At 41.2% G+C, this 17,711-nt stretch overlaps 1 protein-coding gene across 3 annotated transcripts in view; it reads left to right on the top strand.

Moving 5' to 3' along the window:
- The window catches only part of LOC125296230 (cation channel sperm-associated auxiliary subunit gamma-like), a 147,729-nt gene that overhangs the window by 113,937 nt on the left and 16,081 nt on the right, over positions 1-17,711 (top strand). For all 3 annotated transcript variants that reach the window (XM_048246015.1, XM_048246016.1, XM_048246014.1), the window contains 3 exons: positions 8,962-9,145; positions 9,484-9,590; positions 12,568-12,648. In XM_048246015.1, coding sequence (XP_048101972.1) covers positions 8,962-9,145; positions 9,484-9,590; positions 12,568-12,648 — 372 coding nt within the window. The remainder of the gene's footprint in view (positions 1-8,961; positions 9,146-9,483; positions 9,591-12,567; positions 12,649-17,711) is intronic.

The raw sequence follows: 17,711 nt of genomic DNA, 5'->3' as shown, positions 1-17,711 counted from the left end.
ATTACTTCGTACAGATTCGTGGCACTGCCATGAGCATCACCACATCCATGCTGACAATCCGTTTTCTGACAACATACTGCTTTACAGGCGCTATATAGATATTTATTTTTGATTTGGAAGGGTACAGAAGCATATCTTCATGAGTTTCATAACTATCTTAACCCTTTAGCCGCCAGGGTTTAAAAAAAATAAATTTGATTTTTACATCAAAATTTCAAAAGGCCATGGCTTGCAAGTGGTCAGAGAAGTCCTACTGTAAATGTGAAAATCATTGAGTATGAACAGAAGTTTATGAAGGGGGTAAATGTACTCATCTAATTTGCATATTATGACGTCACTGGATGGTAACCATTGTGAATTATGTACATTTCAGTAAATACTAGATGCTGAACATATTTGAGCAGTTTTACTTTCTCTTTTTTGTCATTTCACACACATAACAAATTAACAGGAAAACAGTCACATGTAAACCAACAATAGTAAACTATTACTATAATCACAAACCCTATGTTACTATACAATAAAGTAGCCTGGTCAAATAAGTTCCTATCGTGGGTGACTTTGTAGTTCTTCAGAGCCCTATTTTCACAACCCCTGCTGTCCACATCCATTACGGACACCATCATCACTATTGCCACTGGCACCTCCAGCTATGTTGGGCAGAGGGTCGAAATAAGCATGGTATGCTTAGTGGACACTGTCGCAAAGACGCACCTCCATTCACAGACGCACCGTGACTATCAGTCAATAGACGATCGATCATATTCTCCAAAAGGCAGATATTCTCCTTCAGAATAATTTGGTGTATTTCTGCTTCAATTTGTGCAAAACTATGGCCCGCATCGCTTCCGCGTTATGGAGGAAATGCACGTCTTCGTGTGTTTCTCGCGTGCATCCTGATAACTTTAAAAAAAAGGTTGAGCTTGAATCGAAGCTCTGGGTGTCTGCCAACTAGTGGTCAAGAGAACAAATGAGATTTTACACTGTACTCGGGTCTATTGTCTGTTTTATTCAGTAATGACGCTTGTCGCAATATTGCTACATGGGCGGTTAGAGGGTTAATGTTCTCATAGACTCCATTAAATTCAGTCTTGAATTGGATCGTAAGCGCATACATTTTCTTGACACCTGGGTAGTGCGAGACACCCGCAACCTACACACCACTTTATACAAGAAACCCACAGACATGAACAGCTATCTACATGCGTCAAGTTTCCACCCCGCACCGAGCAAGAAGGGACTCCCTTATAGTCAGTTTTTACGCATTAGACGCATTTGTCATAGAGATGACGACTTCGAGGTTGAGTCCAAAGCACTTTACAAGGATTTCCGTGCACGAGGTTATACCTCCGAGGTTCTTGACAATGCCTTGTCAAGCGTACGAGTACGCAGACATGTACATCTAAATCTCTCCATATCGAACACCCAGCGTAGCGATCCACCTTTGATTTGTTGCACAACCTATACACCCTTTAGCCAACAAATCAAACATGTTATTAGACAGCACTGGCATGTTCTTCAGGCTGACCCCAAATGTGCTGAGCTTTTTCCCAACCCACCCCTTTTTACTCACTCCAGATCTGCTAACTTAAGACAGGCTGGTCTACTCGGACACTTTCAATCACTCAATGCGTCCCCGCGAACGCTTGGATGATCCGACGGGCTTTCCCTGCCGCAATTGCATGTCCTGTACCTCGATCACCAAGACCAGCAAATTTACTAGCTACTCCACTGGTAAACAGTACAACATCAGAAAATTCATTACATGCAATTCCACTAATGTCATTTACTTATTATATTGCCCTTGTGGTTTGCAGTACACAGGCTGCACCCGTAGACAGTTAAGAGTCCGCCTCAATGAACACAGCAGTGCCATCAACAGGCAGGACCATAAGTCACCAGTTGCAGCATTTTGCAGAAGCATTTTGCAGAAGCTAACCTTCAGTGCAAAGCGCGTTGGATCTATTATCTTAACCCTTTAGGCTTCAGGTTTAAAAAAAAACATCATTCGATTTTGACATCAAAAGCCGGTTGAAAGTGGTCAGAGATAAAGTCCTACTGTAAATGTGAAAATCCGTTTATGAAGGGGGTAAATGCCTCAGTAAATACTGGATGTTGCTTAGTAAATTACCTATTACCACAAAATTTCAGCCTGGTCAATAGATAGAGTTCTTCTATTTTTCTACCCTGCCACTACGGGACTGGAGCTGTCGACATAAGGACAGAGCGGATATTCTCCTTCAGTGCAAGCAGACCCAAGACTTCATCACACATGTTGGATCTATTATCTTAAAACATTACATCCACATGGGTTAAATGATGACTTTGACTTGACTTGCTTCCTTTGAGCTGGTTTTATCTGAGAATGTTCAATCTGCTGATTATATATCTGAATATCCATCTATTTTTTAATATTCACTTGATTATTGTTAATCTTGTTTCCTTTTATTTTATTAATTATCTTGGGTCAGACTGTCTACTGTACTAATAAGCCTGAGGGCCATCTTAAATCATGATTCTTTGAGTCTACACTTCAACCTACCTAGCTAGGGGTCAGGTTTGATTGACAGAGCTGCCACCAAGTACACGCAGACTATAAATAGGCGTCATGTCTTTGTGTATGGTTTGCACTGATGAAGGTCTGAGGACCGAAACGTTTGTACATCACCTCACTTGGTAGCACCTTGGTTTGATGGATTAAACACTTTGTTTATTTATTTTTCAACGGCAAATAATGGTGTGCGAGTTTTTTCTTTGATTGACTGTTACGTTGCCTAAAACTAACGCACCCGCATGGCCTTGAGTAATTGGCGCGAGACCCTACCTGTCTAACCTAAATTGTTTAACAGTGAATTATTGTGGTGAGGACTTTTATTTTGAAACAGTTGTGGACAGAGGAAGCAGTGGAACAGGATCTGTAGTCTTAAGAGAGCCAGATTGTATGCTTAAAGTCTGAGAAACTGACAGTTGGTGCAGGTGGCCTGGCCACCTGGCCGAGGATTCTAATGGCGAGACACAGCAGGTGAAAACATAGTTTTTTCATGCACTGGTCAATTTCAAGATTTTGAGCTAGTCTGTTACCTTAGCATGTATTTTATCACAGTACTACAACAAAAAGTCAGATTTACACATTTAGGTGTTTATTTAATTATATTGTGTCTACTCACGCCTGTATATTTCTCCTAAATTCAGCAAAATTTAGCATTCTAACCTTGCATGCACTCCCGCGACCATGATCCAAAACGTATCATGTGTAGTACCGTTGGAAAGCTCTGTTTTTCCTGTATCACGCTATGTGATCCATATATGGACACTTCCTTTGTATCAGCAACCAATCGTGAAAATTCAAAGGCGAGTTGCTGAGAACGGAATGTCATTGGCTCTTTTTTTTGGGGGGTGCAGCCGTGGCCTACTGGTTAGCACTTCGGACCTGTAACCGGAGGGTTGCCGGTTCGAACCCCGACCAGTAGGCACGGCTGAAGTGCCCTCACTGCTCCCCGAGCGCCGCTGTTGATGCAGGCAGCTCACTGCGCCGGGATTAGTGTGTGCTTCACCACACTGTGTGCTGTGTATGTTTCACTAATTCACAGATTGGGATTAATGCAGAGACCAAATTTCCCTCACGGGATCAAAAGAGTATATACTTATACTTTCAAGGCTGTTTTCTCGAAATGAGTTTCCTCTCCAACTCTGAGCATGAAAACTCCTCTTCAGAAGCACTTAAATATACCAAACTTTTTAGACTTATGCCTAACTATATTTAGAAGATTTTTACAGAGGTGTTTGTTGATATGCCTAAAAACATGCCAAAAATCGTTTTTTTAAGGCTATTGACAGCATATCTGATTTACAGGATAACAAAAGTAGATATCCATAAATCCCTCTGTAATTTTTCCCCCATCTAATATCTGAACACAATGAAAACATAATTTTGAACCTGGCTGTATCCAATGCTCAGTTTTCGTGTTTTAAAATGTATGCAAATTAGCGCATATTTAATTAGATAATGCCTAATTTGCATATGTAAACATTAAATTACAGAAAACTTGTAATACATTTTTTCTCATATTAATGTAAGTAATCAACTGGGGAAGTTTAATAGTGATATCTGCTTGTTGAAAATGTTACCCTATTCACCTGTAGTGTCTTGCCTTAATGGCCCTGTTGTGATGTCATCAGCCCAATGTTAAGTCTATGGGGAAATTTTTAATAGTTTTTAATTAATAGTTTAAAAAGTAGTTACAAAGATGAAGAATAATAATAAAATGCCTAGGAAGAACAGTACAGTGCATTTTCATTGCACTGTAATAAAGAAAACTTAAGAAGAACAATAGTGGGCTGCTGGATCAAACCCACTAATAAAGATATTATACAATACATCTCACAATGCATTTGCAAATTGGCGGTTAAAAGTGATTAGTCGAGAGCACAGCTGAAGACGCACTATCACGAGATATAAGCAACTCCTCAGCAGGATAAACATTTTATCGTCTTTCGAAAAATATTAGGGTAAGTATTGCTTTTTCCAGCCTATGTTGTCCCATTGTCAGTCAATAGTGAAAGTAACTTACCACTTACACCATGGTGAAGTTAGTTTCACTTTGCCAATGAGTTCAAATAATAGACGAGTGCAAATGTGTTAAGGCTATGCTAGGTTTAAGTAAAGCATGGTTTTAGTGGAATGACTGTTCCATACAGTCTCGCAAGCAGACTCCTTCAAGTGCGCCGTTGACTGTCAAAATACCGATGCATTCTTTGACGTCGCGCTTTGCGCTGTTAAAGGGAATGACAGATGTCATTCTCATTGGTTTAAATTATGTTCGCCCCAAACACACCCATGACTGATTAAAAAAACAAAAACACCACCCATGACTGATTAAGAAACCTAGGAACACCTTTTGAATAAGCTTTTGACGCGCTTTTGTCATGAGGGCCCATAAAACAAATGGACCCAATGTGGACTGGACATCCTACTAAATTTGAATAAGCTTTTGAGTCAGTTTTTCAGTTTTGAAAAACTGTTGATGTTTGAGCAATCAAATTAACAGTTAGGTCTGCTCAAACTATTTATTGATATGGGATTGGATTGGACTCTTTACCACTAGTAATTATGACCGCCGCGCAGCGAAGCGGCGGTCATATAGGTTTAGTCAGATTTTTTTTTTTTTTTATTTTTTTTTTTTTTTATGCCCAAATTTCCGTCAATGATTCCGGGACACTGAAAGACCGGGGTACACGAAACTTGGTGGACATGTAACCCCACATGGATAGCATGGAACCATCGTTTTCGTTTTGATCTGTAGCCCCCGCTGAATTGGACCCCCGAAAGGAGGGTAGGGCAGACACAGTTTTCTGTGAATATCTCGAAACCGTAGGGTTTAGGAGGACCATTTTTTTTTTTGTATGTTGATCTCAAGGGGCCATGTCAACCCATTCCATAACCACTCATTTCATGTATAGCGCCACCTAGTTAAACACAAAAAGTAAAAATGAGGTGGTGTAATTGAAGGTATCTGTGACCTAACATAGTCAAAACTGCACGAAATTGGAAGTGTGGGATCATTATGACACCCTCTGTATGCACGCCAAGTTTTGTGGAATTCCGTTCATGGGGGCCACACAATAAATTAATTTATGTTACTATACACCAACTGGCCTGTAGGTGGCGGAGACAGTTTTCTGTGAATATATCTCGAGAACCGTGGGGCCTAGGAGGTCCACCTTTTTTTTTGTATGTTGGTCTTGGGGGCATGTCAACCCATCCCATTACCACTTATTTCATGTATAAGCGCCACCTAGTTAAAAAAATTAAAAAGCAAAAATTAGGTGTTTTCATCTCAATATCTCTGGCTGACAAGGTCAAAACTGCACGAAATTAAAAGTGTAGGATCATTATGACACCCTCTGAATGCATGCCAAGTTTTGTGTACTTTCGTTCATGGGGGGCCTTACAATAAAATAATTTATGTGTACATTTAGTGACGTACACCAACAAGGATTCGGGACACTGAAAGACCGGGTACACAAAACTTGGTGAGCATGTACCCCCACATGGATAGCATGGAACCCGTCATTTTTTCGTTTTCATCTGCAGCCCCCGCTGGACTGGACCCCGAAAGGAGGGGTAGGGCAGACAAAGTTCTCTGTGAATCTTTTATGGTATGTTGGTCTCAAGGGCCCACATCAACCTGGCTCATAATCACTCATTTGTGATTTGCCCCGGTAAAAAAAATGAAAATCAGTAGGATTAAAAGAAAGCCAAAATAAATATTCATCATCATCATCATGGCTGCATTTTTCAGTATTGGCGAGAAGTAGTCGTTTGTCCACTAGATGGCGATCGTTGCAGTGAGGCGTAATTTTGTTGGAAGTTAAAAGTGGGTTGGAAAAACAATGGACGCTTCATACAAAGGACTGTAATTTACATAGCGAACATCTAATAAGGATAGGGACGATGTTCACATGAAGTGTAATTCCCATTTCTTCTTGAAGCCAAAATAAATCTGAGGATGTTTATCGGACATGCTTGGTTTTACTGCAGAATGCGTTAATCTTGTAATATCAATAAGGACCTAGGTAATGTTACCGTTAAGCGTTGGTTGAGTGATGGAGGCATTTGATTTATTGCATTTGTAGAAAACTATAAATGCGGTTATACCAAGCAAATGTATAGCAGCACTGTTTGTATCTTTCGACTGTCATTTGTTGCACGTGCTACAAAATCATTCTGTGCAATGAATTTTGCCTATACATGCGTGAGACTGAGACGCCTGTTTATTTTGTTTTAAGTGTGTGCAGGGTGTGAGAGGGGAATCGATGTGCTTTGATTACAGCTTGGTAGTTGTAGTCTGTGAAATTAAAAAGCACGTGTGTGTGTAGTATCCAAACAATGACACCTTCATTTCATTATGGCTGCTTTAGCAAAACACCTTAAGCTACTGTGTAGTGGGTCCCATTTAGAAGTGGCTACTTCATTCGCTTTCCTTGACTCATGGAGCTGCGTGAATGTTATTACAACTTTTCGCCCACGATATGACAGTTTAAGTCCGCTTGATACTGTAAGGCGTAAGCCATTGGTTTCCAAAGGAGATTTTATTTGTGTCGCCAGCATAGCCTATTGACAATTTATGTTGTCAATAGGCCTACTTTATAATCCTACCTGTAGCTTAGGGAAGCTAACAACTTTCTATTAGGATCTAGTTTGTTAGTTACCGTTTTGTCATAACTCCCTGATGCATTTTTGCATTTAGAATAGCCAGAGCGTGTATATCTCAATCGGAAAATTAAACAATATCGGGTGCCTATGGACTAGGCTGGGTGAACCCAGCCTGATCTGCCCGCTATTTATTTTTTGATTTCTTAAAAGATTGAACTTGGTCTGATGAAAGCCAGACTAGCCATGGACCTCAGTTAAACAATGCAAGGGAACATGAATCAGCCTATATTTGCACTAACAATAACGGACAAAAGCTCTTCAACTTTGGCCCGTTAAAATGTGTATGAACAGTCTAGCGACGCATTTCATCAAGGCCCATTTGGACATGTCAGTTATTTGCACCACTGGTTAGATGTAAAACAGCATTTCGTTTCAGACTAGGCTACTGTTACTTAATTTGTGCATTAACAATAACGTTTCAGACTACTGTTACTTAATTTGTGCATTGACAATAAAGTATTACATGAACTAAAGATGACTAAAATCTTATGTAGAAGAAGAAACATTCACAAAAAATCCATCCATCCAAAAATGACCTTTGTTTTGATAGCTGTTGAAAACGGCATGGAACTGACAGAGATGTTTTTGTTTAAAAATACATAAAAAAAAAAAAAAAAAATAAAATAAAAAAAATAACATTATGCTGATACCTTTTGCTTTTCCCAAATACAATGTAGCCTACAGGTGTAAGTGACCTTTCATCAATCCAGTTGCAATGGATGAACTGTGATGAACTGCCCTACTTGTGATTGTTTAGAGATTTTAAAGGTTTTATAACAATTCTACATCTTCTTTGGCTATTCTACAATCTATTCACCTTTTCAGCACCAGTAGGCTACTTTCTGTGCAGCCCTTTTACCACACTCTCAGGCATGCCAAACAAGCATACACAAAAAGTTTCAAGAGTGGGGGATGGAGTAAAATATGGAGACAAATTGAAGTGTGATTTATTTTCGCGGAACGGATGTACAGGACTGAGCGGCGGTCATATTTTGTACCGCTATGCGGTACATCTAGTTACTCCACATTTCGTATTAAATAGTCCATGTTTGGCTGGGATTGTTTTGGGCTTGGTGAGAGTCACCATGGTAAGATATTTATCTACTGACCCTGGACTGTGCACAAACAATAGATTGGTGAATTATAATTGTAGACTCTTCTTGTAAGACATTAATCTGGCTGGCTTTTTTTTTCTTTAGGGACATTGATCTTGTAAGGGAGACTCCCTCAGGAACTTTCAGTTTATTACATGCATTAAATACACTTAATAATTAACTTTATTGTAGTGAAACGATGCAGTTTTGGCCATTTCATCGCTGTTTTCTCGCTCTCGTTTTCTCAACACTCAATCAGTCAGTCAGACATTTTCCTCTTTCCCTGTTCCTCCAACAACAGTTTACTCGCTTTCTGCTTCTTTTTGCTGGCTCTGCCATGACGAATGTCTGAGAAAATCCCTCTCTACCTTGTTCTAGCCGGTGCCTGGCGTGTATGTAGTGCAGTAAAGCAATTTGTTACATCGCGAGGCTGCGAGACTTTCTGTCTCTGAGGCCTGTCGGCCTGCCAGCCCAAAGTTGCAAGGGTGGTTTTTCCACTCACAGGCGCTAGGGAGAAGCGAGTCGGCCACCATTCAACCCGAAAAAAGTCATATAACCATTCCAGTGACTTTAAAGCTGTTCAGTTAAGGTAAATTAAGCTAAAAAACCTGCATAGTTCCCCTTTAAATACATTTGATGTATTTCTCATAGGACTATTTCTTCTACATGTCCAGCAATGGAATATCCTCATCTGGATACAGTGTTGAGATGGACAGTTTTTCACGGATGTACACAAATCCAGAGATCTACCTTCCAGATAAAGTGTACCTCGATCTCCACACATCTTACTCGTTTTCAGTCTATATCAACGCTGGAAACCCGGCAGTATCACGAGGTGGGTAACATACTGGGGTTTCACTGAACTTCTTCACTTTCATTATTCAAAGAAATTGCTCTATCAGCCCAAACTCTCATCCAAATCTCTTCAAATGATATCTGTTGTGTTTCCTTTATGGCAAAATAATGACAAAAAGCTGCATGCCGTTTTAAAAATGTCTCGATGCAGATCTATACCCCTCATTGTCATAGCCTGGAAGGGTGGGGTGATACCTAGGTATTACACATGCTCCTGAAAATGTGTCTGTCTTGAACTGTAAAATGCTTCTGATGTGTGTGGTCAGTGAATACACTCGTGGATAAACGTGGATAAATACAAGTGTCATGTGTTTTTAGATGAGATTAAGAACATCTGGATTTCGGCAGAGGTTTCAGACAATGACTTTCTTCACGCAATTGTCACGAGGCATGAGTTCTTCAATCGAGCATCCATAGTTTATAAGGTAGCTCACATATTTACAGGCATTACATTGCCAACTCTTTTCTGTGTTGCTAAATGGTATCTGAAAGATGATAGTTAACACATGTGTAACAAACTCTCTTCAATACTTTAAAAAAGAGAGGGCTATGAGACGCATTAAAAGGGTCAGGGAGACTATTTAATCTATTATGCTGGCAATCAATGTAGTGGACATGAGTTAAATGGCAAATAAAGTAACATGCAAAATTCAGGCAATAAACCCAGGTTGTAGATCAAAATTAAGATACCAGCATCATCAGCAACAGTTGCGTTAAGCTCACATGGTTTATATAAGTAACAAGCTAGGCGAGCTCCAGTCATTCTTTCTTTAAAAAAAAAAAAAGTATGAGCTTCTCATTCAACCCAGTTTTCCCCAAAACAACACACAAAACAATTGCAAACAAACCACTCAATAATTCAATACGCTATGATAACTAAAAGTCCAAGCACCGCAGTGCAAATAATATACAGTAATTTCCTGTGAATTAAACACATTGTGTATAAGCCACAGGACAGTGTTTTATGCAAGTTAAAAGAAACAAAACCATATTACTGTAATACCATATTAACTGTCCTCGTGTATTAACCTCATAGCTGAAGCTCATTTGCAAAATCAATGTATAAGCCGCAGCTAATAGTTGGGAAATTACGGTAATGTCCTTTAGGAAGTGACAGCTCTTCCGTGAACGCAAAAGGGACTCGGCGGTCCTGTTTTAAAACCCCTGTGCCTCACCAGCCTGTCCTTTGTTTGCAAACATCCGTTTAGATTAGACTCCCAATTTATAACAAAAAATGTAAAAATGTCCAACGTTATCCGTCCTAGGAAAAGGGTAATCCATAATAGTGTGACTATACTCCACACTCACGTAGTCCAACTTGACAAACAATAGGCCCTACCTGTTCGCTGCCCCTACCTAACCTGATTGCAGAGCATAAGAAAACATTCCCCTGTCTTACAAATGCCTCCTGTCGATTCACAGGCCAATCAATGGGAGTTCCGTCATTTTACCTGTGTGAATTCAGTCCTTTACCATCTTATGTTCATGTCCCGCCTTTCATCTACGTTTTTACATTATTCAAAATTATTATTATTATTATTATTATTATTATTTACACCTTATTTAAACAGTTAAATTAATACACATACAATGAGTACATGCTCAAAAGAAAACACATACATTTAATGAATGAGCATTACAAATGTTACTTGTTCACACATTGTTACACATTGTCGGGTTATTTTTTACATTTTACCAGGGTAGGAATTTCACGGCGGCCACGACGGCCATGCGTTGGCCGTGATGCCGCTTTGAAAATCAGAGGTTTACAGGCCACTGTGGCCTTAGTGCCACCTTCTTTCAATATTCTAGTTTACGTTCGACTAATAGGGTATTTTATTAGTCTATGGCCTGTCAAAATAATCTTAGCATTCACAGCGCAAATTAATTTAGTCTTTTACGCAGTGGAGAAAGTGACAGCGCATGGCAAGAAAGAAAGTGCGTCCAAATTCACCCATTCTTCTCAGTTGAACTACTCGCGAAGTAGCCTACTCATCATACAGACATCACAAGCATCACATCACATGAAAGAACTTTTTCTCCGCTTTTAAACGATGTTAGTCGCTAATTGCTGTGGTGAACGGTTTGCGAGACAAGTAGGTATGATTAAATTGAATCATAAATTCTAGCTTCTGCGCGTATCTCCCTACCCATTCATCTCGGTTGAATACGTCACGAACCCTTCGTTCAACACATGACAAACCATATATCAAAATAAACAGCAGACCTTACCGAACACGAAGGTGTAAAGCAGTCCCCTGTACAGTTAGCCATTTCAGAGTAATCTGGTTTTGAATTTGCAGCAAATTTCAACATGCATGTCTCCAAATTTGGGCTTTAAGTTTCACAATGTGTTTAAATTTTTCTACATGATTTCATAACAGGCCAAATACAAAATAAATGTTACAAATATCGCCTAGATATCGGTAAATATTAAAATCAGAGGATACACAGCTGACTAAGATTTGTGAAAGTAGCCTTAAAGGGACACCAGGCAAGCCTGATGCTTTTTCTCTACGAAACTCCCCCTCGCTCGGTCTCTTTTCCTTTTCTTTGCGTCTTCCGTCAAGGGTTTTCGCTGCTTCTTCGCCAGCTCTGCCATTATACACACGTTTGCAACAATCTCTAGCGTTTCGTTAGCCTGCCTCTGTGCTGGAAACTGATCCTGCTTCGGTTGGCGGGTAGGATACACCAAACTTGCAAGTGGGATATTCTTCCTACAGGCAGTAGGGGCGGGCGAGAGAGCCTTCATTCGCCCCGAAATGATTCATTTAACCATATACCGACTTACGGAGATAATTAATTAACACGAAAACGTTGCCTGGTGTCCCTTTAATGATCACAAAATTCTAAGCATGCATCTAGGCTATTTGAGTTTCTTAAAGCTGAGCTGTGCTTATATTGTTCAATACATGATTTCATAACAGGCCAAATATAAAATAAATGTTAAACATAGCCTAGATATCTGTAAATATTATGATCAGATGATTTCCAGTTCTATGTACTATGTCATGTTTCTGTAATGTTTCATACAGTGATGCAGGTCTACTGCTGTGAATAGGCTAAATACAACTTTGATCATTTTTATAGCCTACTACTGTATAGTTAACTTTGGCCTTGGTGCCCTGACATGTGGCCTTTGTGCCCCCCACCAAATATGCCCAATTGAAGGCCAAGTGGCCTTGCCCCTAAAATGGTGAAATTCCAAGCCTGCACTTTACACTTAACAAATTACAGCCTGGATATGTAAAGAAATCAATATGTGGAAAGTGCAGAGTAACACAGAAGAACATCATAAGAAGGACAAATGTTTTGTTTTGTTTTGTTTTTTTACTAACTAAAAACTACCTGATGCCGAGTGATATTTTGAGTGACAGATCCTTACTTCACCCACTCGGTTAGGTGACAGTCTCTGACAGAGGGGCATTTCCAGGGCAGGCTCTGGCAGGATATGGACTCCGTCCCTTCACCCTGCTTCTGAAGGTGACATCCACAAACATACAGAACAAAAACATATTCACATGCTGCTCTCTTGAGACACATTGGTTTCCTCGAACTGTGTGGATTATTTGATAAATTACTTATATTTTTAAGTATGACAGATACATTATCTATGTACTGTGAATATGCAGCCGTGGCCTACTGGTTAGCGCTTCGGACTTGTAACCGGAGGGTTGCCGGTTCAAACCCCGACCAGTAGGCACGGCTAAAGTGCCCTTTGAGCAAGGCACCTAACCCCTCACTGCTCTAAATACGCACATACAGATCTGTATGCATATATTTCCCTCACGGGATCAAAAGAGTATAAATACTTACTTATACTTATATACATGTATATTATATATGTGACCAGGCATGGGAAAACCAGGCTCAAGTCGCAGAGACTCAAGTCGCGAAAAACGACTTTGAAGTTTTTTCAGCATTGGTTGCTTTAAAAGTGTATATTTTGTCTTTGAAAATGGTTAAGTTTCAGGAAGTAAACCAGCATTTGAATTGGGCGTGACTTAGTGCTCTTTTGTTCTGTCGGCCAATCAGCTGTATGCTAGAAGTAACCTCATGGCTACTTACTGAACCAGCATGCTGTTTGTTTACAATTGGAATGGAGATGGACAAAGCACAGCGGATTGCAGATGAGCTGAATCTGATGATGAAGGCGACTGCATTACATTGGAGAACATCCCTAATCTAGAGCTGACCTTAGCCGAAGATAATTACAACGAGGAAGAATCTCTCGGTCTGGCAGATGCTATCTCAGATGCTATCTCCACAGTTACGTTTGACGGGGATAAAGTTTGTGTGTTAGAAACTTTATCCATTGCTACTAGCTAACGTAGGCCTACTGTCGTTAGCTATTGGCACAATAGGCTACTAGCCAAAACCCATTACAGATAGTTTCGGTGGGCAATTAATTTGAATAATGCGAGAATGTCTTGTTTTGACTGATGGCAGGGTGACTTGCATCATGTGTGCATTCAAATTAACAGGGTTTGCAAACGTGATCTCATGTTTGTTTAGTTCGCGTTTTAGACTACTTTATCCATTGCTAAACCTGCTGAATCCATTGCCAACCTGGTGCCTTGCACTGGGTGTTCATTCAAAATAACATGGTTTGCAAACGTGATCTCATGTTTGTTTTAGACTACTTTATCCATTGCTACTAGCTGGTTCTGTAACCCATTACAGATAGTTTCGATGGGTCATTAGCATCATATGACGACTAGTTTTGATGGGCAATTCAATTTGAATAATGTGTGAATGTCTTGTATTGACTAATGGCAGGTACCTGGTACCTTATAAGAGGTTTAATGCGCTTCAGACCACTACAACACACTCTGCACTGCAGGCTGACAGATCAGTGACCGTGACAGGGGGGAGGGTTGATCTTAATGTCATGCAAATGAGGACCATTGTGTTCCACTGGATTCAGGGAGAAAGTAGGCAAACTTTCTTGCATGATTTCTCAGCTTGTAGCTTTGAGATGTGTATACTTTAAATTGGCTACAACTTCTTCAAATGTTATCGGATTTCCATGTGTAAGACATTGTTAGAAAGCTTAAAACCTACACTTTCAGAATCTGTGAATAACTAAAAATTCCTCAAAACGCACTTGTGACCCTCAATTCCATGCCTGGTCACATATAAGTATAAGTAATATACTCTTTTGATCCCGTCTTTTGATCTGCATTTATCCCAATCTGTGAATTAGTGAAACACACTCAGCACACAGTGAACACACAGTGAGGTGAAGCACACACTAATCCCGGCGCAGTGAGCTGCCTGCAACAACAGCGGCGCTCGGGGAGCAGAGAGGGGTTAGGTGCACTTCAACCGTGCCTACTGGTCGGGGTTCGAACCGGCAACCCTCCGGTTACAAGTCCGAAGCGCTAACCAGTAGGCCACGGCTGTCCAAGTAAGTAGCAAAATCGTCACGTTTGGTCTGGATGATCCTGTATGGTCATAGCTGTCCCTCAAAGTTGATCAAAATTGTATTGGAGTTTTTGGCTGGGCTCTATTTAGGCCCTCAAAAGACATATTTGTACTCAACATAGGCTCTTAATTTATTTTCCTTTTTGAGATAAGTAGAAACACTCTCACAAAAAGCAATGAACAGAAAATAAATCCCTTCAGGGTCTGAACAGCAGACCTCACAAGTCTGAAAAATCACTTTGTTTCTCATTTTCAGAGCACCCAAACACCTTGTGGGAATATACAAAGATTTTTTAAATATTTTTTTCTTTATTCTCCATGATCTTTTTCTTTTTAAAAACACCAATTTGACTTGTCTTATGCAAATCTTTCTTTTTTTTCCCCTCCCTGAACATGGGCAAAATGCACCATTGAGATCAATATGTTTTGTATAGAGTTACCACAGGTTACAACTACAACCTCTATACAACCACAGGTGGCACTGTGGTAACTCTATAGTCCCTTTGAATGAGTCCCTTTTGGACGACCTACTAAAGCTGTATAACACCAAAGAGCCAATCACATGGCTCCAGGCATGCGCGCCTTAGTCCCGCCCCCCGCGACTATAAATACACGCGACGTGCCTGTATACTTTCTTTTGATTCCTTCAGTGCGACTGATACCAGTGTGGCACCATCATTTCAGCCCCAGACACGTACGACACACGCGTGGGAAGCTTGGGTCCGGAACACGCAGTGCTAGCACGCTCGTCAGAAGCGGATTGCTCACACTGTGATATATCCTGACTGGAAAAACTCTTCAGGACCGACGAGCACTGTTCCATTCAGAGCCCCCTCTGGACGACAAACTCTGAAGTTGGACCCAGGTTGCGATCACGCTCTCCCCTTCAGGGCGGCGGGCGCAGACCCTCCCGAATTCATCAAACCCCCCCATGTTTTTTCTCAATGCCGGTGAAATGCCCAATGAGGACTCGGATGGGGTGTTCATGTTCGAACATGGAGAAACGTTATACCCCTTACACTCCGAAGAGGAGTCGGAGGGGGAGACGGACGAGCTGTCTTCAGAGCGAAAGCCTCCTGCGTCACAGCTGACCATGAGGCCGAATTCGAAAGCGGAATTCTATTAAGTGCTCAAGCGAGCTGCCTCCTTTTTGGACCTGATTTGGCCAGAGGCAGCCCCGCCACCTCCATCTCCGTAACCGTTTTCTGGATTGGAAGCAAGCTGAGGCAGAAGCCAAAGCCCCCTTTTTCCCCAAGATGCATCAGGAACTGAGGCGTTCATGGAAAGCCCCGTACACCTCTCGCATCTCCATTCAGGGAATATCGTCGTATACAAACGTTGACGGCATCGCCGACCTCGGCTATCAGTGGCCGAATGCATCACTTTATGCATACAAGTGGTGCTGGACAAATTCAGAACCGAACGAATGTCAGTGCTGTTAGTAGCCCCCTAGTGGGAGAATCCAACTTGGTTTGCAGACCTGATGTCACTGAACAAAGGCTTCCCATGGGAAATCCCAGTGTGCAGAGACTTACTAACGCAATTGAGGGGAACGGTGTGGCTCCCGTCCCCGCAGCGTTGGAAAACTGTGGGTCTGGCCCCTGAGAGGGAATACTTTTTGAACACGGGGCTATCTCAAGCGGTTGTAGCTACGATTCAAAGGTCACGGGCAATATCTACGTGCTCCTTGTATGGAGATAAGTGGCGTGTATTTGAGTGCTGATGTAGGCAGCAGGGTGAAGCCCCCACACACTGCGGTGTGGAGGTGACACTGCGGTGTGGAGGTGATATTGGAATTCCTTTAATGGCTATTCGATAAGGGATTATCCCCATCCACTTTAAAAGTTTATGTGGCAGCAATTGCTGCTTGTCGTGTCACCAGACCAGACGTCTGTAGGAAAACAGGCATTGGTGTCTAGGTTTATGAATGGTGTTGGAGGCTCCGTCCGACAGTGCCATCGCTGGCCCCGACATGTTACTGGTGCTGCGAGCTCTGACCGGTCCACCTTTTGAGCCTACTGTATATAGCATTTTGTCTATTAAGACGGCGTTGATAGTAGCCTTGGTGTCAGCCAAGCAAGTGGGTGAGTTGCATTCTATGTCGGTGCATCCGAGATGAACTTGGAAAACGCTACAATAGTCACTCTTCTCCCAAAACCACGTTTCATGCCCAAAGTTCTCTCGTCTTCTACCAATAGGCAGAAACTAGAGCTGAGATACCCCCCAAGCCCCCCTCCCGGACGCATTTTTGTGCTTGGCCAGCTGAGGCTAGAAGGCTACTACCTCGTCCGTTTCTATGGAGATGGGTAGTAATCAAATCATCATGATTCTGGTCGTGGACGTTGAACAATTTTAACGCAACTGATAGTTGAAGTTGCCAACTAGACTGTAAAATAGGTTGTTTGTATTAGGGGGGTTTGGGGGGTTTCACCCAATATATCAACTTATTTTTTTAATTCCCTACTGATAGGTGTTTAATATATATCTATGGGTAGTACTGCTATCTAGACTTTGTGAGCCAGAATGTAACTGACAACTAGCATAGCAACCTGTAGCTAACAAGGATTGCATTGATTAAGGTTAGGGTTGAAGTTGTCCACCAAAGACTGTAAAATAGCTTGTTTACAGTCTATGTTGTCAACATGATGAATAAGTGTTACGGTATTTAAGGGGGTTTGGGGGGTTTCCCCCCAACTTATTTTTTATAAATTCTCTACTGATAGGTAGCGCTAGCTACTAGCTAGTGGATCCTTCGTGAGCCAGAACCAAACTGACAGCTAGCATAGCAACCTGTAGTGCTAGATAGCAGGGATAGCATTAAGGTAACTAGGTTATCAGGGTAATATAAAATTGAACTGACATAATTTATTAACAGGAGTTTAGGACTGTATATTTGCTGCAGGCTTAAAACATGTCATAGTCAGACATTTAGGTGGGATATTTTATAATTTCCCATGGCTGATACTAGTGATAGAAGCCCATCAGTTTTGTCTTTTGATTTTTTAACATTCCTGTCCGATTTAGCCAGAGAGGCAGCAACTGTCAATCATGCATAACTCCAGCCAATCACAGACAGAGTATGGCGTATTATCATGCATATCACAGACAGAATAGGGCGG

The sequence above is a fragment of the Alosa alosa genome, chromosome 6, assembly GCF_017589495.1.
Source record: "Alosa alosa isolate M-15738 ecotype Scorff River chromosome 6, AALO_Geno_1.1, whole genome shotgun sequence".
NCBI classification, from domain to species: Eukaryota; Metazoa; Chordata; class Actinopteri; order Clupeiformes; family Clupeidae; genus Alosa; species Alosa alosa.
The sequence above is the reverse complement of the archived record's forward strand: the minus strand, read 5'-3'. Positions and strand labels throughout refer to the sequence as shown.